The sequence below is a fragment of the Onychomys torridus genome, chromosome 6 (assembly GCF_903995425.1).
Source record: "Onychomys torridus chromosome 6, mOncTor1.1, whole genome shotgun sequence".
In the NCBI taxonomy this organism is placed as follows: Eukaryota; Metazoa; Chordata; class Mammalia; order Rodentia; family Cricetidae; genus Onychomys; species Onychomys torridus.
In genome coordinates this window covers 92,333,201-92,355,125 of record NC_050448.1, presented here as the reverse complement: position 1 = coordinate 92,355,125, position 21,925 = coordinate 92,333,201, and the positions used below count along the sequence as shown (strand labels likewise).

The window sequence follows — 21,925 nt, the reverse complement described above, 5'->3', positions numbered from 1 at the left end:
TTTAAGCTTTGTCGGGTTTTATGTGGAGATTTTGGCCACACATTGGAACGCCATATGTAAAGGGATATTTCCTGTCCCAACTGCCTGTTCCCAAATACCCAGCAGCCACTTCCCAAATTACCACACAGAAGCTTATATTAATTATAAATGTTTAGCCAATAGCTCAGGCTTATTACTAATTAGCTCTTACATTTTAAGTTAACCTATATTTCTATTTATGCTTTGCCACATTGTGGTACCTTTATTAGCATGGCATGTACATCTCCTGCTCCCTCTTCATCTAGCTGGCAACTCCTGACTCTGCCTATTTCCTTCCCATCATCCTTAGTTTGGTTACTTCCTGCCTGGCTACTGGCCAATCAGCATTTTATTAAACCCGTTCGAGTGACAAATCTTTACAGTGTACAAGAGGATTGTTCCACAGCATGAGATGCTTTGCTTTTGTTTAAGTGGATTATAAGGCATGTAATAGCTTGTATATGCAATACCTAATGAGTTTCCTTTTAACAGGTAAATTTCTAGTTTGTACTAAGATACTTAATTTCAAACAGAAAGACCAGTGAAGCCAGGTATGATGGTTTACACCTGTAATCTCACCACTTAGGAGACTGAGGCAAGAGGATCACATGTTTAGGACCAGCCTGCACTACCTAGACTACCAGCCTAGTCTAGGATACATTTTTTGAGATCCTGTCTCAAAAAATAAAAGGGGCTGGGTAGTGGTGGCACACACCTGTAATCCCAGCACTCGGGTGGCAGAGACAGGTGGATCTCTGTGAGTTCAAGGCCAGCCTGGTCTACAGAGCTAGTCCAGGACAGGCTCCAAAGCTACAGAGAAACCCTGTCTCGAAAAACCAAAAATAGATAGATAGATAGATAGATAGATAGATAGATAGATAGATAGATAATAAATGGAAAGAAAGCTGGTGAGATGACCCAGTGAGTAAAGATGCTTGTCCCCAAGCCAGGTGATCTGAGTTAGGTCCCCATAGCCCACATGGTGGAAGGAGACAGCAGACTCCTGAAAGTTGTCCTCTGACTTGTACACATATGGTGGCACCTGTGCACACACAATATGTCCACAAAATTAATTAATTGATTTGAAAGAGTGAGTGAGAAAGGGAGTAAGGTAGGTGTGGTAAATTACTGACTCAAAACCAGAACCATATTTGTATATTTTGAAAATACACAGATCTGTTTTAACCTACTACTATATGATGCATTTTTTAGATATATTCCCACAGATTTAATATAATCAGCATCCCAGTTAACAGCTATTGACCCTTTTTTTTTCTACTCAAGTTGTTTCTCCAGTTAAGTTGTAGTTGTGTTGGTCACTTGGAGTTGGTGACATTTGCTTAATGACTTAACTCCACTGTTAATAATGTTGATATGCCTTGGAAGTCAGTCATGCTCAGAATCTAGCCTTCTCTTGGACATTGTGAGAAACAGGGTTACTAAACTGCTCTGTTCTGTCTGCAGAGGCAATGAGTGCATACAACAGTCATGAAGAGGGCAGGTTAGTTTACCGGTACGGAGGGGAACCTGTTGGGTCCTTTGTGCAGCCCTGTTTGAGGCCTCTGATGCCAGCTATTGCGCATGCCCTGTTTATGGACATTACCCACGATAATGAGTGTCCAATTGTGGTAAGCACCAACCTGTTTCTTATGCTGCCTTATTTTGCTAAATGTTTTAATATTTAGCCATCTGTGTAGATGTATCCGGCTTGTTAACTACACATCTGGTCCTTGATGGCAATGATATCCACATACTTTTTCAGTGGTTGAAATGCCTTGATTTTTTTTTTTTTTTCTTTTTTTTTGCCGGAGCTGAGGATCGAACCCAGGGCCTTGTGCTTGCTAGGCAAGCGCTCTGCCACTGAGCTAAATCCCCCACCCTGAAATGCCTTGATTTTAAAGTGTTTTGTTGTTTTGAAACAAGTCACGTGCCTTACAGAGCGTGTCCGTACTTGTTCTTTGGCGTCGCTGGGCTGATGGAGTGTGCATGTCACTTCGCATTTGAAGGAACGTAGCTTTTGCTTTCTTCTTTTCTAGCACAGGTCAGCCTACGATGCTCTTCCAAGTACCACGATTGTTTCCATGGCATGCTGTGCTAGTGGAAGTACAAGAGGCTATGATGAGCTAGTGCCCCATCAGGTGTGTTTAATCCACTTGACCAGCAGCACTGGTCATTTTTATCCACGTTTTCATTGTAATTATCATGTACATGTGACCAAGCTTTACCTCTTCAGATTTCAGTGGTCGCTGAAGAACGATTTTATACTAAGTGGAATCCTGGTGCGTCGCCATCAAGTGCAGGAGATGTTAATGTCCAGAGTGGGATTATTGCAGCCAGATGTGCCATCAATAGACTCCATCAAGAGCTGGGAGCCAAGGGTTTCATTCAGGTGAGAAATGAAATTTTAAAAATTGCCCTCTGGACTTTCCATTTCAAAGGAAGGCCTTCTGAACTGAGCCCTTGTTTCCCGACGTGGCTCTGAGCAGATTCTCCCCACTTCTCAGGTGTACGTGGACCAAGTGGATGAGGACATAGTGGCGGTGACGAGGCACTCACCGAGCACCCACCAGTCGGTTGTCGCTGTGTCTAGGACTGCTTTTAGGAATCCCAAGACTTCATTTTACAGCAAAGAAGTGCCTCAAATGTGCATCCCTGGTAATCCAACCCGAGCACTGGTAGATTACATCACGAAGTTACATTGGCACTTTGTCTTTATATGTCATACATGACACACAAACTTGGTTGAGAAAAGAACTTAGATGGAGCAATTTTACTGCATGGAACAAAATCTAGACAAGAATATACCTGAACGTTAACATTGTTTGAGTTGTGAAATATTTTTGTTTGCATTTTAATGTATCCCTTTTTTTCCTAATATATATAAACATGTGTTTCCTTATACTGTGGATAACATATGTGTCGGTGTTTCCATTTTTACGTGTACATAGCATATATACATGTACTATATATATGCATATATACACGTGTGTATATTTAAAAGGCAAATATTAAGACTGCTCATGTAACCCATCCTCATCTACCATTCTAGCCTTCTGTCAGTCTCGCATTCAGCCAAGTAGATGTTTTCACCATTCTCCATGTAGTCTTCTTACCTACCTATATATTGTTATTATTTATAGCCTTCAAGGACTGAAGTCCTACCTCTAAGTACATAGTCTGTCTCTCTTTGACATTCATATGTCCCTGAGATCTTCCCTTATTGTTGGTTGACTTTTTGCTAGATGTCTGCATTTTACTCCTTACTATTTTAGATAGTGTAGTATAACACAGCATACTCTTACACAAATAGCAACTGCTTGTTAATAGAATGAAGAGTCTAAAAAAACAACCATACTCTGTGTGTGTGTGTGTGTGTGTGTGTGTGTGTGTGTGTGTGTGTCTGATGTATGTATTTTTTTAAGGTGACAGGACCATAGTCATACAGGCTAGCCTAAAATCTACCAGATAGCCCTGGACTTGAAGGTGCTGTTCTGTCTCAGCCTCCCAAGTTGCTCTGATTACAGATTCACACATCCATCCCCAGCCCATATTCTATATTTCTTGCTAGTTGCTAAATATCTATGACTTCAACTTTTAAAAATTGTCAACCTAGCTAGGCAGTGGTAGTGCACACCTTTAATCCCAGCACTCAGGAGGCAGAGGCAGAGGCAGGCAGATCTCTGTGAGTTTGAGGCCAGCCTGGTCTACAGAGTGAGATCCAGTACAGCCAGAGCTGCACAGTGAAACCCTGTCTCAAAAAACAAAAACAAAAATTGTCAACCTAAAGAATTTTAGGGTCAAATATTCATAACCCACTTTAACTTCATGTATTTATGTTTAGTGGTCTGCTCCAGTCTTTGCTAATATCCTTACTTAAGTTTTTCTTCTGTTTGTTTAGTATTTTTTGGTACTGGGTCTTAAACCCAAGGTATTACTCATGCAAAGCATGCATTGCACCACTGACCTACACTCCCAGCTCCATAGTTATCTTAGAGCACTCTTGGAGAACACATTCTGTCTCAAGATTTGTGTTGATCCTGACCATTCTCAGAACATTTCCATTATCCAGTTCACTAAATGGTAATTTCATCTCTTGTGTGAGTATTTGATCTTTAAAGAGTCTCTCCTAACGTTAAGTTTTGAATGTACTTTAGAATAGTTTTTGTTAAAATGTTTATATTTTCCTAGGCAAAATTGAAGAAGTAGTTCTTGAAGCTAGAACTGTGGAGAGGAATTCAAAACCGTATAAAAAAGATGGGAGCTCAATCAATGGAATGCCAGACGTGGCGGTGGAGCTCAGAGAGCACATCCAGGTATTTGGGGTTCTGGTTTTCACTGTGCTTAATATTTTAAGAAATTTAAATTAGTTAATGAATGGGTTTTCTGTATCTTTTTCAAGCTTCATGAAAGTAAAATTGTCAAACAAGCTGGAGTTTCTACAAAGGGTCCCAATGAATATATTCAGGAAATAGAATTTGAAAATCTATCACCAGGAAGTGTTATCATATTCAGGTATGTTAATTAGAGTTCAAATGGTTGACTTTACTTATATTGAAAATATTTTGGGGGGGGTCTGGAGCGATGGCTCAATGGTTAAGAGTGCTTGGTGATATTGTAGAGGACCTGATTCAGTTTCCAGCAACATGTCAGGTGGCTCACAGCCACCTATACCTCCAGTTCCAGAGAATCTGAGGTGTTCTGCTCTCTCTGGGCACCTGCACGCATTCAATTTGTACACACAGAGGCACATAACATTTTTTAAAGATCTAGAAAAAATAGTTTGTGTATCTTGTTAGGTTTGAATAAACTAAAAGTTACCTGTTTGGTTTTTTTTTTAAATCAACATTATTCAGAGTTAGTCTTGATCCACATGCTCAAGTCGCTGTTGGAATTCTTCGAAATCACCTGACCCAGTTCAGCTCTCAATTTAAATCTGGAAGCCTTGCTGTTGACAACTCACATCCTATATTAAAAACCCCCTTCGCTTCGTAAGTATTCCCTATTTTATAGATCTAACACCTCAACAATGATGCACTACCCCAACCTGATCTGGGCAGTTTTAAGCGTGCTTTCTCTCCTTGCTACTACTTAAAGTGTGGTCTGCAGGCCATTGATGCCAGCATCAGCCACTGTTAACTTTTCAGCCTATCACTTCATCATTTGTGTGTGTGCTCACTGGTGCTCCTTTTCATGCTTATGTATTCTTTCTCTATGGATTCTAAATATCTATATATCTATATCTATATATCTATATCTATATCTATATCTATCTATCTATCTATCTATCTATCTATATATATATATATATCTGCCTGCACATGCATGATTTTTCTAATCTCTCTAAGATTTAGTTGCATACATTATACTGATTACCATATCATTTTTAGTGTGAACATATTATTATTTTATATATAGCTCTGTCATAATAAATTTAGTAATTATCCACTCTAAGATATCTAGAGTGCTTCTAATTATTCCTTATTGTGTGTATCTTGGTACCCTGATTTTTGCTAAGCTTTTAAATATTCCTTTGCTATGTGGTACCACATAGTGCTAAAGAATATCCATTTTAGACCTAAGTTTAGCTAAAGCTTCAACACTGTCAGTATCATCTTGGCCAAGTTATGTTGAATTTTCTGGACAGTGGAGCTAATAGTAGTACTTACCCCTTAAAATTAAACAGGGTAAGACATGGAAAACATGTGACACCATGCTTGACATCTGATAGCTGCTTAGCATATTTGCTATCACTGGCAGTAAGTTAAATTTCTAGAAATGGAGTTTGGGGTTAGAATATATCACATATTTGGAATTTTTAATCAGTTCTGTAAAAAAAAAGATTATATTAATGAGCATGTTCAGCTTTATGTAAGAGTTTCATCTTTGCCAATAATGAACGTATATTATTATAAGGTTATATTTAAGAGCACAAAGTATGCAGCACTCAGTAGGCAGAGGCAGGAGGATCCTGTAAGTTCAAGGCCAGTGTGGTCTACATAGAGTTCCAGGCTAGCCAGGAATACTTGGTGAGACTTTGTCTCTAAAACATCAACAAAAAATAGAGCATAAGTTGGGTTTGAATTCTCTTTCAGACTCTGACGAGCTGTGAGAAGATAGACCGGTTAGGGTTGTAACTCAGTTGGTTGAATACTTTCTTGGCATGTACAGATCCCCGGGTTTATTCCCTAGTGCCACATAGGAATATACACCTATAATCACAGCACTTCAAGGGAAGAAACAGGATGATCAGAAGTTCAGTGTAATCCTTGGCTGCATAGTGAGTTTGAGGCCAGCCTGGGCTACATTAGATCCTGCAAAAAATAAAAGTGAGGCATAGTGGTACATGTCTTTGATCCTAGCACCTGGAAGGCAGAGACAGAAGCAGGTGGATCTCTGTGAGTTTGAAGCCAGCCTGGTTTACAAAGTGAATTCCAGAACAGCCAGGGCTATGTAGAGAAATCATATCTCAAAAAAAAAAAAAATCAAATTAAATTAAATTTGAAAAGAGGAAGTAACACTTTGAACAGTTATTACAATTAGAGTTTCTTTTATAAAGAGTCGTAAGAATTATTTATGTAAATCACCTGGCACAGTATTTGACACATAGTACCTGGTCAGGATTACTAATCAAATTGGTAAATATGAAATACTTTAACATCTCGTCTTAAATATTAAACTAATGTTTTATCCATTTGTATTTATTTGGCTAAATGTCATTTTATGCAGTAGCCTGTTTTTCTATAGTGTTCAATATTTTGGTTGTTTTGGAGTTTTTATACATTGAGGATCTTAATTCAAAATATTCTAGTGAAGCAATTACCTACCAAAAAAGTCTGTGATGGAATAGTTGTGCATGTCTCTAGCATGTTATATAAAAAAGGACATTTCTTGGGCTGGAGAAATGGCTCAGAGGTTAAGAGCACAGGCAGCTCTTCCAGAGGTCTTGAGTTCAATTTCCAGCACCCATATGGTGGCTCACAACCATCTATAATGAGATCTGGTGCCCTCTTCTGGAGTGTAGGAATATATGCAGACAGAACATTGTATACATAATAAACAAATAAATCTTTTTTAAAAAAAGACATTTCTCTTTAGACCTACTCAGATTATTTCAAAGTAAGAACAGAAAAGTCTGTGTTTTAAAGCTTCCTGCGTGCTTTTTGTGCAAGGAGTCTACTGGTTATGTGCCGGGAAATACTGTCCTAGAGAGGAAAGGGCACTGGGCCTGCTCACTTATTTGATGGTCCTGGTTCTTGAACTGGAGCTATAGGAAGGGAGCAAAGCACAACAGTTTTCTAACTTGAGACAGAACAAAACAAGAGAAAGGGAGATATTCAAGAGGATATGTGTTCACAGAAAAAGCTGGTTGTGTGAAGTGAAATTACCTGGGCAACTAAGAAGACTAAGAAAATACAATTTCAACTGTTGTCTTAGTCAGTGTTCTGTTCCTATGAAGAGACACCATGACCATAGGAGCTCTTAGAAAGGAAAACATTTAACTGGGGTGGCAGCTTACATTTTCAGAGGTTTAGTCCATTATCATCATGGTGGGACATGAGAGCAAGCAGACAGACATGGTGCTGGAGAAGGAGCTGTGATCTCTACATGTGGATCCACAGGCAGCAGAAAGAGAGAGAGCTACTGGACCTGGCTTAGGCTTCTGAAACCCTAAAGGCCACCCCTAGACATGCTTCCTCTAACAAAGCCACACTGTTGCACGAATCCTAAATCTTTATAATAAAAACCCAGAGCCAGATGTCAGGGTGAAAGCTGAAAGATCAGAAAAGCAGAGCAAGCCACAGCCACCACCTCTTACCTCACCAGCTCCTTAGCCTGATCTGCAAGAGAGTGAATTCCTGTCTCCTCCCATCTTATATTCCCTTCTCTTCCTAACCATATCACTTCCTGTTTCAACCTTTCTAATGCTGGGATTAAAGGTCTGTGATCCCAAGTGCTGGAGTTAAAGGTGTGTGCCTCCACTGCCTGGTTCTGTTTCTCTTTAGACTGGATTAGTCTCATGTGGCCTAGTATGGCCTAAAATCACAGAAATCCAGACAGATCTCTACCTCTGTCCCCAGAGTGCTAGGATTAAAGATGTGTGACACCTCTGCCTGACCCCTCTGTGGCTAACTCTGTCCTCTGATCTTCAGGCAAGCTTTATTTCTTAGATTACAAATATATCACCTCATTCCCCCTTTTTTGTCTACAATAGTAAAAGAAGGTTATAACTAGTATTAAAAAATGCTATACAAAAAGTACAATAACTATATATAATATATCAGTCAAGAATTACATTAATAAGCTGGGCGGTGGTGGTGAATGCCTGTAATCCCAGCACTCGAGAGGCAGAGGCAAGCGGATCTCTGTGAGTTCAAGGCCATCCTGGGCTACAGAGTGAGTTCCAGGAAAGGCGCAAAGCTACACAGAGAAACCCTGTCTCGGGGTGGGGGGTGGGGGGGAATTACATTAATAATGTCTAGCCCATTAACAATTGACAAATTCAGAGAAAATACTCCTTTATTTATCATATTTTGGTGAATGCAAAGTGTTGTATCTAGTTCACTTTCTATCCTAACTTGTATTACCAACCAAAAACTACCTTTGGTGTCTTTCAAACTTACACACTTTATACCTCTTTAGTGAGTTTCTTTTCTGAAATTGTTAACAAGGAAACTATAACTATCTAGTCATCAACTCCATCAGAGACCCAAGAAGGAAATACTGTTAACTGAGTAAGCAGGAAATGTAAACAAGTGACTTCCAAAAAACTGTGAGAAATGACAGAAACAGCTGGCTGCCTGGACAGTCACTCAAGGTTCCTCTGCAATGTTGGGACATCCATCCTCAACCTATAGGAATAGCATATCAGACAGACATTTCTGTGAACCAGGATTTTCTAAAGGCCTTCCTACCTTGTCTTAGTGAGGTTTAGCAGTCCATTTTGTTTGTTTTGTTTTGTTTCTAGACAGAGTTTCTCAGTGTAACTTTGGAGCCTGTCCTGGAACTTGTGCTGTAGAGCAGGCTGGCCTTGAACTCACAAAGATCCACCTGCCTCTGCCTCCTGAGTTCCGGGATTAAAAGCGTGCTCCACCACCACCCAGCTGGTAGTCCTTTCTTTTATGTCCTGATTGTCCATTTTGGACAGCAAACTGTCAGCAGTTGAGGCAAGGGTACTTTCTTACCCAGTGGCTAACTTCTACCACAAAGAAAGTAAACTCCATATGGAGTTTCATTGATGTCCATCATCTTCTCTGAAGTAGATTGGTGCTGCCAAGAGCAGACTTGTCTCATTGTCATAAAAAAAAAAAAAAAAAAGAATCTAGGTTATTAAAGCATCTTAAATGCCATATTATGTAGACCTCTGAAGTGTTGGAAGATGACCTGTCTATCTAAATATATGTTTGACCTTGAAAACATACCTAAAAAGACTCCAAGATCAATTATAATAGGTAACTAACTACTAACCTGCATTTCTTTGTTATCCTAAATAGTTTGTAATAATAACTTTCAAGGACTAGCAATTTGTATTACATTGTTAAATGAACTATATGGGTACAATACCTTGAACAACAGTAGAAATGTATGTACAGTATGTTCCATCAAAAATGATCTCAACACTGGGCGGTGGTGGCACACGCCTGTAATCCCAGCACTCGGGAGGCAGAGGCAGGTGGATCTCTGTGAGTTCGAGGCCAGCCTGGTCTACAAAGTGAGTTCCAGGACAGCCTCCAAAGCTACAGAGAAACCCTGTCTCGAAAAACCAAAAAAAAAAAAAAAAAAATCTCAACATTGTATCAGTGTATACAATATACAAAAATCCAATCCAATGTAAAATAATTAAAACTATAGTTGCTTTTTAAAAGTAGATTCAATAATCTACCTTTTATCTTATCATATCTATATCGTCTTTTTTCTTTCTCTTTCAAACAAGAACCCATAATCTAATCTCCTTTGTTTGGCTTTTTTTCCTGACCATTACCAATAACAACTTGCAGTCAATCACCAAAACAATGACAAATATTCATAACCCATTGAAGGACCAAAAAAACTACCCCACTTCACCTCTTGGGACTGTGAGTGTCATATTCTTTTTTTTTTTTTTTTTTTCTTTTTTTGGTTTTTTGAGACGGGGTTTCTCTTTGTTGCTTTGGTGCTTGTCCTGGATCTCTCTCTGTAGGCCTGGCCTCGAACTCACAGAGATTCACCGGCTCTGCCTCCCAAGTGCTGGGATTAAACTGAGTGCTGGGATTAAAGGCGAGCGCCACCGCCCGGCTGGTGTCATATTTTTAAAATTACTTCCTACTCTCTGGGGGGACGATGGCATCTTTAGCGGATCCTGAAAAGAAACATTTTGGGTTAGTTGTCAAGTCCTGGGAGAGGTAGCTGTATCATTTGTTGTCTCTGCATAATAGGAAAGTGCAGGGCTTGTCACGTTCTAGCTAGAGGAGTCTGTGAAGCTGGATCATTTCAACTAGCCATCTTGAAATTGTCCTGAGCAGTTTGTAGTCCAAAACCAATCTTTGGGTGGTGTTTGTCAGGTTAATGGTGTTATCACAGTCCATGTGGAATCATTGTTGTGGAGCCCCAACATCCATTTGAAGATTTCAAAGATTATATTAGGTCAGATTATTTCTTTACTTGGTATTTTTTTCCAGATAGTTCTCCGTCTTTGGATGCTTATTTGTCCAGCGATCTTTAAATTTTTCAAGATGGTTATTTTTATTTTCCTGAAAAGACAAAAACAAAACCCTTCCCCAACCCTAACTTTGGGGAGTTTCCAAATCTAATCTATCAATTTTGATTTATGGTTTCTACTTAAATTTTTGTTTTACTTTCTAAAGCTGTTCTATCATCCAGATCAGTATGGTTTTTTACAATAGGCATTAGGTTCTTTAATTGCTCTGGGAAGGAGTTTCTTCTGCGAAGACAGGAAAAGACTGAATGGAATTTGGCCTGGGGGCCTTTGAGAGGCCCCTCAGAGTGTTTCCCAGTGGGAAAGGCAAGGGAATACCTTGTCTGTCCCTTGTTGATCAACATTCGTTAATCCAATGTCTGCCTTTGCCAGACCTTCTGCATAATCCAGAAGGGAGGGGCATTCTGTTGGAATTATTCCTTGAAAAAACATTATTTCTAGGAACTCCGTGTTTACAGTCCCTTTTTAGGTGACTTTGTTTACCACAATTAAAACTTTTGACATTACCACTTTTCTTCAAACCTCTGGAAATCACTCTCCTATTCAGTCATCACCATGATCATGAGATTCAACATTGATTGTATCTGAGATCCATTCCTTCAAGGGTGCTGATCTTGCCTTTTTAATGGTCTAATTACCCTTTTGCATTGTGAATTAGCATTTTCAAAAGCCAGAGATTCAATTATTATTTGTCTGGCTTCTGAATTTAGTGTCATTCTATTTACTGCTGAAGTCAGTCTTTGTAAGAAATCAGTGAAGGTTTCTTTGGGGCCCTGTATAACTTTAGTAAGAGATTCAATTTTCTTTCCTACTTCTTGAAATCTGTCCCAAGCATTCAAGGCTGCCATGTGGCATAAAGCTAGGGTGTGGTCATCATATAAAGATTGTCTTTGTATATCAGCATAATCATCCTCCCCAAAAAGCTGTTTTTGGCAAATTTCAACACCTCTACCCCTACACCATTGTTCAGCCTCATCCTTCTACCAGGTCCTCCATATAATTGAGGACCAGCCTCTAAGACTTCTGTAACCAAATTTCTTCAGTCTTGAGAGATGATTCTATTACAAGTTGACCATAAGTTTAACATCTGCCTCACAAACGGTGAGTGCATGCCATATGAGACTATTACTTCTTTGAATTTCCTCAAATCTAACATTTGCACAGGAGTCCATTCAGCTTACACAGTGTTGGGGATATCTATCATTTGGCAGTTCCTGTCAGGTTACTGGATAAATTAAGGTTGGCTGTTTGAAAACCTTAGGCTCTTTCTCTGTAATATTATAATGCAATGTTGAGATTGGTTCTCCTTTAAATTCTTCTGTCTGGATCTGAATATCTCTATGATCTGTTTTAATAAGTTTTTCTAAGACTTGTATCTTGTTTGGCACTCATATAAACCAACTTTTTTAGGGATAAAGTAAGAATCATCAAACCAATAATGTTTATAATTGACATTACATCAATCCCATCTAAGTTAATTATCCTCTCATTTAATTGTTCCATTTTCAAACCATCTAGTGTATTATCAGAGACCAACCTCCTTCCATTGTAATAGTGTTTCCCATTTTTACATTTTATAAAATCTTTGTTGACAAATAATTCACATAGTGTACAATTTGCCCGTTTGCACAGATTGATAGACTTTAGTCCAGCATCCTCATAGGGCCATGACACCATCACCACTTTTTAATTTAATTTCATGTCTTCAATTTCATACACACATATAATGTGTGGTGATTACACTCCACCGTATCTTTTAAATATTTGCAATTATAACCATTTTTAAGTTCACAATTCAGTGGTATGAATTACATTGAAGATATTAATTACACTCATGCTATTCATTAGTTATACTCATAATAATTACATTTGTGCTATTCATTAATTACATTCGCAGCATCCATTCAATAACTCTATGATATTCATTAATTACATTAATTGTGTTGACTTATTACATTCATGATATCATGTCCTGATACTACTGTCCGTTTATGGCTTTCCATCACACAAAACAGAAACTCTGTAGTCAGGAAACCATTGCTCTGTATTTCCTCCTTCTCCTTCTTGAGACAACGTCTCATCTTTCTGTTTTGTGAATTTGTATGTTATATATATTTCATGTAATACAATTCTTTTTTTTTTTCCGAGACAAGGTTTCTTAGTGTAGTTTTGGAGCCTGTCCTGGATCTCACTTTGTAGCCCAGGCTGGACTCAAACTCACAGAGATCTGCCTGGCTCTGCCTCCTGAGTGCTGGGATTAAAGACGTGTGCCACTGCCGCCCATCTGTAATACAATTCTGTAGTATTTGTCCTTGTATTTGAATGTAAAAACATTTCAAGTACACTGCAGGAGAAGTAATACACAGATAGCTTGAACATAAAAACAAGTTATAATTCAAAAGTCCAGGGTTATTTGAAACTGGAAAATATTTTCTCTGTAGAGAATAGTAAAAATGATAACATTTCCCAATAAGTCCTTTTTAGCTTTTAACAGCTCTTGCTGCTCTTGCAGAGGACCAGCGCTCAGTTCCCAGGACCCATGTTAGGTGGCTCACAACTGCTTGTGATGCAGCTTGAGGGAATCTAATGCCCACTTTGGGCCTCCATAGGCTCCTGCATACACATGCACATAGACACATAGATGAAATTCTTTATTTTTGGCTGCCTCTAGGTTTACTAACTTAGTTTAGGAGTGACATTAGCTCTTATTTAATTTCTAACACATGTTGCCCCTTAATTATTACTTGTGATATAGTATGATAGTATATGTTTACTTAAATGCTGAGTTCCTAGGATATATATGTACTGATTAGGTTTTATTGTCAACTTGTTATAGCTAGAGTCACCTGCAAAAAGGGCACCTCAGTTGAGGAAATCCGTAGAACAGACTGGCCTGGGAACCAGGTATTCAAATATACACGCCTGGGGGGTCCTTCTTATTCAAACCACCACCCCACCCCTAGTCGGTTTTGGTCAGTGTTTTATTATCGTGGCAGAAAAGTAACTAGAATGATGTATTTCTAAGACATTTAATATTTATAGTGCAGATTTTCTTTTGCTTTTACTTTACGTAAATGAAATGTCAGTGTATTTATTAATCACTTTGATTTTCTAATTCTTAGCATTGCCTCTAAATTGACTTTGGCTGAGCTAAATCAGGTACTTTACCGATGTGAATCAGAAGAACAGGAAGATGGTGGAGGTTGTTATAACATACCAAACTGGTCGTCCCTTAAGTATGCAGGACTCCAAGGTAGGTATAAGGACAAAGCTTGCTTTGTTTTTTTCTTTAGTGGTCATCTTCATAGAAATAAGAATGTAAGCCTAGAATATGGACACCTGAGTTCAAATTATAACTTATGGCTCCTTGTTGATTGACCATTAGTGAATAGCATAACATTTCTAACTCCAGTTTCTGCCTCACTGAAGTATGAGTACTAGAACCAGGCATGTGGTAATGCGTGCTTTATTTTTTTTAGATTATTTTATTTTAAGAGTGTGAGTGTTTTGCTTGCATGTATGTATGCATACATGTTCATGCCTTTTGCCTGCAAAAGCTGTAGAAGGTATTAGATTCCCCTATCAGAGGTACTAGGTATTTGAACCCCTAGAATTGGAGATACAGTGGATTTTTGCCATGTGGATGCTGGGAACTGAACCCAGATCTTCTGCAAGAGCATCAAGTGGTCTTAACCACTGAGCCACCTCTGGTGTATGGTTATAGTTTCAGTATGTGGGGGGCAGAAGTAGGTGGATCTCCGTGAGTTCAATGCCTGCTTGTTCTACATAGTGAGTCCCAGGCCAGCCAGAGCTGTACAGTGAAACCCCGTCTCAAACAAAACAGTATTAATAATAGCCAAGCATGGTGGAACAAGACTGTAGTCCCAACTACTCAGGAGGCTGAAACAGGACAGTTGAAAATTTGAGGCTACCTGGGCTGTAAGGGGAACCTTGTTTCAGGAGAAAAAAACAAACTGTAAGTAATGTTACTTAATTAAATGAGATCATTCATATAAAATACTAAAAACAGAATGTGACAAAGTGTTCATTCAGTAAGTGCTCCCTAAAACTGCTAGTTTATTAAGGACGTTTATTTCTCTTAAACATTAACCTCAATAAATATTTCTTGTCTTGGTTTATTATGTAACAAAACAATATCCTTGACATTGAGTTTATGCTACTTTTTCAAAGTCAAATGAGACTGAGTTGTAAATAAAATATTTAATTGGAAATTTTTTGCTGCATGTTTGGTTTTTCCTATATAGTTGAAATATATAAGTGTTTATAGAGCTACCATATGAGCCTGATATAAAAATAGAGATTTTGCCGGGCGGTGGTGGCACATGCCTGTAATCCCAGCACTCGGGAGGCAGAGGCAGGCGGATCTCTGTGAGTTCGAGGCCAGCCTGGTCTACAAAGTGAGATCCAGGAAAGGTGCAAAGCTACACAGAGAAACCCTGTCTCAAAAAACCAAAAAAAAAAAAAAAAAAAAGAGAGAGAGAGATAGAGAGAGAGATTTTAACTTAGAATCCACATATGAGAGAAAGCATGCAATATTCTGTATGAGTCTAGTTTATTTCATGTAATGTGATGCTTTCTGGTTCCATGTATTTTTCTTCAAGTGACACAATTCCATTCTGTACAGTTGAATAAAGTTCCATTGTATGTATCTTCCACTTTTCCTATCTTAGCTCTTGTGAATAGTGCCCCAGTGCATGTGCATATGCAATCTCTGTGGGGTGCTGACTGAAGATTCCTTCTTTATGAACCCAAGAGTGGTGTGTGTCTGGATCATAAGGTGGTTCTCGTTCTAGTGTTTTCAGGAGGCCCCACACTGACATTCCCATTAGTAATAGCAGTGAAGGGTTCCCTTCCACCACCACCCACATCCTTGCCAGCATTTGTTGGTTATTTTCTATTTTAAATTAATTTTATTGTTATTATTGTGTAAGCATGAATATGGGCACATGCATGCCTTTTACCACCTGGCCCATTTCCCTGGCCCTGTTGTCTGTTTTCATGATGACAGCCATTCTGACTGAAATGAGATGGAATTTCAATGTAATTTTAATTTGCATTTCCATCATGGCTAAGTCTGAGCTTTCTTTAAAGACCATCTTATGGGCTGGAGCAATGGTTAAGAGCATTGGCTGTTCTTCAAAAGACCTGGAGCTCAATCCCCAGCACCCACATGGTAGCTCACAGCCATCTGTAACTCCAGTCTCAGAGGATTGGATGCCACACACACTGCATACACATGGGGTACATATTTATATTCAGGTGAATATTCATACATACAATATAAAAGTAAAGTCCAAAAGATATTTTAAGACCACCTTATTTCTTATATCTTCTATATAGCCCTTTTTCATTTTTATTTTTGGAGAGAGTGTCTCATGTAGCCTAGGCTGGCCCCAAAGACACTATTTTGCTAAGGATAACCTTAAACTCCTGACCCTCCTACCTCTATTCTTTTTTTTTGTATGTGGAGCTGAGGATCGAACCCAGGGCCTTGCGCTTGCTAGGCAAGTGCTCTACCACTGAGCTAAATCCCCAACCCCTCCCCTACCTCTATTCTTAAATGCTGGGATTACATGCATGTATGACCACAGCCAGCTTTATGAAGCCTTTCTTAGTTATTGCTTATCACAGTAATTTCTTTGTCCTCAGGATGACACTTGTATTTATTTACTGTATTTCTTATTAGGTCTTTAGAAAATATTACCTCATGCTGGAATTAGTCTATTTTGTGTATGTGAATGTTTTCACTGTGGTTAAGAAACATATCCCAGCAGGTGGATCTCTGTGAATCCAAGGCTAGCCTGGTGTACAAGTGAGTTTCAGGACAGAAAAAGCTACATATTGAGACCCTGTCTTGGGAAAAAAAAAACAAAGACAAGGAGCCAGATTTTAAAACTAGACCCCTACATTGACCAGCTATAGAACCCTGCAGTAGATAAACTCTCCATGGTTCAGTTTCCTCACCGTAATCATGGACCACAAGGGGTCATGATTAGAATTAAAACAGCTCATATTCATGAAATACTTAGGCCTGGTTCAGAGTATAAGCACTCAGAAATCATTTGCTAGGGTTGGAGAGATGGCTCAGATTAAAAACACTTGCTGCTCTTCTAGAGGACCTATGTTCAGTTCTTAGCACCCTGAGGTGCGCGTGTTTGCATGAAACTCCAGTTTCAGGTGACCTATGCCCTCTTCTGGCTTCCCTGGGCACTGTTTTCATATACCACATAACACACACACACAGAGAGACACACATACACATGAATAAAAGTAGAAAAAGTTTTTAAGTATGTTACCAGTTTTAAGGTAAAATCTCCTTTCCTGTCCTTGTTCTGGTTCTTTGCTAATTCTCTTATATGTTTCATGAAATGGCTCAGCTCATTCTTTTTAAATAAAATTGCCCTTATCTGATTAGTTTTTACTTTATGTCAGTCATTGACAGTTTGGGCAGCCCAGAGCATTTTCCTAGCAGACTGTTAATAACAGCCATAAGTTAAGTCAGACTCAGCCACCGCGTTGACCTTTTCCTGCCTTGAACAAAATTCCATTCCCCAGTTCTTACAATACCCTGTGTTCTGTTATTTTGGAATCTAGGAAACTTTTTCATGGTTCTGCTCCAGATTCTCAACAACCAGTTAGTTATTTGTGGATTCTTGGCTTCACTTTGACATACCATATCCTTTTAATCTCCATAGTTACCACCCAAGTGCTTTCTCTAAACCAGCTAGCCAGTTTTCTACCCTCTTGTTACCTCCTGTACAGCCATTGCATCCCACTGGTCGCTGTCAGCTCTGTTTTCTGAAAGAGTTTCATTGTCATTCCATGATTCAGCAGGGGCACCAGCCAGTGCTGAGCAGCGAGCCCCTTCCCTGAAAGCACCGGGACATAGGTGGGACATTTACAACAGTATTTACGCTGCCTTGTTATCCATCTTGTTTTGAAACTCCTTGAAGGGAAAAAAACTTACATCTTAAATTCATTGTTTTTAATTTTTCAAAACATGCCACACATGTAAAATTCAGTAAATTCTGTTTTAAGGTAGAAATGATTATTTGGGTGATGAAAGTATAATCATCCTGTAACAAAGTTACAGCATCTGCTGTATGCATAGGAATGCTAATTGACTCTAGCAGAGAAGTCTGCATAAATAATCATTGTATGTCCAATAGCTCAAGTAGTGATTTTGTTTAGTTGTATTTCCTGTTATATTCCAAAAGCTGCTTCTGAAGCTGTTTCATTATGATCTTGCTTCCTCTTAAACCAGTTTTGTGATTTCCTTAATTCTTTTCTAAATATTAGTCTACCACTTACTGACACAGAAATACCCAGGCTTGTCCATTTGATGCTTTGGGGTAGAGAAATCATGCCAGTTGCATTTGAATATTATAATATTAAATATAAACAAATGAGCACAGTCCTGGAAGTCCTCCCTCTCTGGAAGCTCTCTCTTGTTCTTGAAGCAGTGGGATTCCTTCTGTGGCTCTGTGGCCTGGGTGAAGTAGGAACCCTGATTCATATCTCCAACCATACCAAGTGCCATTGTGGACTGAGCAGCCTTTATGTCTGCCTGTATATATGTTCACCCCAAACACTTGGAGACTGACCACAAGCTAAGCAATGAGAACATTTTGACTTTTCCAACAGAGTAATAATGTCTGAATTTCCAGGATTAATGTCCGTGTTGGCAGAAATAAGACCAAAGAATGACTTGGGACATCCATTCTGTGAAAATTTGAGGTCTGGAGATTGGATGATTGACTATGTCAGTGGCCGGCTTATTTCACGATCAGGAAATATTGCTGAAGTAAGTAGAGTGATATTCTAATCAAAGCAATCAAGGGAACACTAATAATTATATGTTAGCCTGTTACAGATAGTATTCAAGTTTCCTTGGACTATTTTCCTTTCTTGATCATCCTTCAGGTTTAAAGAGTAGTCAGATGATTAATGGGTTACTGGCTAGCAAAGTTGCATGTGTAGATTCAACTCTTAAAATATACCTAGCCTGGAAACACACCAAATTAACTTTTAAATTATTTCTATAACAGGTTGGTAAATGGTTACAGGCTATGTTCTTCTACCTGAAGCAGATCCCACGATACCTTATCCCCTGTTACTTTGATGCTATATTAATTGGTGCATACACCACTCTGCTGGATGTAGCATGGAAGCAGATGTCAAGGTATACCCAATATAACTTGAGTAAATGGGCATAATTGTGTGGAATCTGTATATAGAAAGTCATTTTGTACATGATTTAAAAAGACCAAAACGTAAGGAACTATCATATCACAGGTTTGGAGCTGAGAAACTTTTTAGGTGGACAGTAGTGTTAGCATCCTTTAGTCTGGAACATGCAATACCAAATGTAGAGTTTAGGTGGGGTTTATTTTTGTTTTGAGACAGGGTCTCATATATTGAAAACTTGGAATACACTGTGTAGGCAAGGATGATCTTATCTTCTGATCCTCCAGCCTCCAGTTCCAAATGCTGGGGTTATGGGTGTGCATCCAGTTTATAAGGCACTGAGTGTCAAACTCAGGGCTTCATGCACACAAGATAAGCACCCTACACACAAACACACACACACACACACACACACACACACACACACACACACACACACACACACCATGTACACATATACGGTAATACAGTTTTAAAAATTGGTGGGGATGTTTGGGTGTCTAGCTCAGTAGAGCATCATTTGCTTAGCAAGCATAAGGTCTTGGGTCCAGTCCCCAGCTGGGGGTGGGAGGTTAGGGGTGGGATTTAAATCTGGTCTACAAAGCCTGTGAAATATGATATGGAAAAAACAAAATTATTTTATATTACTTGTTTTATTCATTAACTTGTTAAATGACATACATAAAAGTATTTTACCATTTTACACATTTCTGTAGAAAAATCACTTGGCAAAAGGACATATAATAAAATTGCTGACAAGGTAGTGTTTCTGCAGATGACCTCTCAACTTGCCACTTGGTTACAGCTTTGTTCGGAATGGTTCAACCTTCGTGAAACACCTTTCACTGGGTTCCGTCCAGATGTGTGGAGTGGGGAAGTGCCCTTGTCTGCCCCTTCTTTCTCCGGTGCTCCCAGATGTGCCCTACAGGCTAAACGAGATCACGAAGGAGAAGGAGCAGTGCTGTGTCTCCTTGGCTGCAGGTAAGGATGTTAGAGGCAGCAAATGGTAAAAGCTTGTGGTGTCCAACAAGGAAACCCCATGGGAGATGATGGTTTCTGAGCCACTGCTTAGTAAGCTGATGATTTAAGAGCTGCTCACTCATGATAATAATTCTCACTATTTAGTTGTAACTATGTACTAGACACTTAGATGTGTTCTTATTGTGGTTGGGTAATCCTTTCTTCTGCAGGTGTCTGTTAAATTCCAGTTCTTGGCATTTTAAATATCTATAATTAAATGTAGCTTAATACAGTTTCCCTGATTTTCTTTCTTAATTTTTGTAACATTACAGTTACCAAACACGAAACATGTTAAATGATTTTTTAATCACGTCTTCATTGCTATCAAGTACTGCTAGCCATATCTACTGGTACCATCTCGTGCAAGTAGGTTTAAAACATCCAAGCAATAAAACATGCCCAAAGGAAGACTTTTCTTTTTAATACACTTCTGTATTTTGAGAAAGTCTCGAGTAGTTGAGGCCACTAAAGTTTAGAACTTCCCGTTGCTTCTTGGGGTTTTGGTAAAGTAAAGTTCAAAGTTTACAGCTTTTCAAATGAAACTGAAGTATATAAATACAGCAAAGAGGTAATATTGTCTGTGTGGTTCCCTCTGCTCAGTTTTTCATTGGTTCAGGTCAGATAAAAGACTTCGTGGTGTCCAACAACATGACCTTTCCTTCCTTGACAGTGGTCATGAAAGTCATGTCTTAGTGCTAAGGTGGAAAGCAGTTCCTAGTAAGTGCAAGGCCTAAGAAGTTCAGTTCCTCAGCATCGCACAAAATAGTTTTTAATTAAAAGGAGGAATAAAATGAAGAGTCTGGGCTGGAGAGATGGCTCAGAGGTTAAGAGCACTGTTTGCTCTTCCAAAGGTCCTGAGTTCAATTTCCAGCAACCACATGGTGGCTCACAACCATCTGTAATGAGATCTGGCGGCCTTTTCTGGCCTGCAGAGATATGTGCAGACAGAACACTGGATACATGATAAATAAATAAATCTTTAAAAAAAAAAAAAAACGAAGAGTCAATTTAAATTCTCTAATTGTGTTTCAGACTTTCATTTGATTGATGGTTCTGGTAGCCATCATTTCCCAAGTCCAAGCAGGTGCTGGAACTGGAACAGTGTGGGAAAAACACACCTGTGGGGAAAACTCAGGTTTAAAACCCAATTCTTAAAAGCCTATTGCATAAAATAATAACCTCAACCTGTGTGATTGTGCACTGCTACTATTAAATACCCCAGAATATATGTATTTATTTACAAATCATGTGGTGATCACATTTATAACATTTATATGTAGTGTAACAAATATAAATAAAGGTCCTAGTATTCTAATATTTTAAGGGAGTATTTTGCCTAATTTATACTAGAAAAAAAGTAAAATGATATGCAGATTTGCCACTAGGTTTTGATGGAGTTCATTTTAAAATGGTAATGCCTCCTTTTGTAATAGTATTGCAGGAAAAATGTAATTAACATTTATGATAATTGACAGCATAGAAATCACCCCCAAAATACTTGGTTTATAAGTTGTATACTTGTAGAGGACAAAAAAAGTAACAAACATGTCTACATATAAGTGCTAAAGGTTTCCCAGCTTTCACTTTTTGTAGTTCTTGTTGAGACAGAGACCTACTGTGTAGCTTAGACTGTCCTCAAACTGGAGATTCAGCTGCCTGCACCTCCTGAACTTAGGGATTAGAGGTTCGAACCGTGATGCCCAGGTCACTTCATTTTAAACATTAGTATACAGCTGGTATTTAAGGCATGCTAATCAGACTCACTCTTGAGTCCGCACATGTTGCATGTAAGATGTTTAGTTACAACAGGAAAGTCTGTTGTGCTCAGACTTCTGTGCTCGTATTAGCTTCTTACACTGTAATCAGTGGCAAAAATTCAGCTCTCTGTCCATTAAATAACTCGTAGTGTGTTTGAGGGTATTTTGTACATCATTTTGGAGACAACATAAAAAATATGTCTAATGGTGCTTTTAATTCTGTTTACTC

The 21,925-nt window shown here is 38.8% G+C and overlaps 1 protein-coding gene across 1 annotated transcript in view; it reads left to right on the top strand.

Annotated features, from left to right (window-relative positions):
* Agl (amylo-alpha-1, 6-glucosidase, 4-alpha-glucanotransferase) overlaps nt 1-21,925 on the top strand; it is a 72,606-nt gene that overhangs the window by 31,584 nt on the left and 19,097 nt on the right. The window contains exons 14-24 of the mRNA XM_036190378.1: nt 1,483-1,646; nt 2,055-2,156; nt 2,252-2,407; nt 2,523-2,673; nt 4,207-4,331; nt 4,418-4,530; nt 4,872-5,006; nt 13,834-13,964; nt 18,400-18,536; nt 18,781-18,914; nt 19,725-19,900. Coding sequence (XP_036046271.1) covers nt 1,483-1,646; nt 2,055-2,156; nt 2,252-2,407; nt 2,523-2,673; nt 4,207-4,331; nt 4,418-4,530; nt 4,872-5,006; nt 13,834-13,964; nt 18,400-18,536; nt 18,781-18,914; nt 19,725-19,900 — 1,524 coding nt within the window. The remainder of the gene's footprint in view (nt 1-1,482; nt 1,647-2,054; nt 2,157-2,251; nt 2,408-2,522; nt 2,674-4,206; nt 4,332-4,417; nt 4,531-4,871; nt 5,007-13,833; nt 13,965-18,399; nt 18,537-18,780; nt 18,915-19,724; nt 19,901-21,925) is intronic.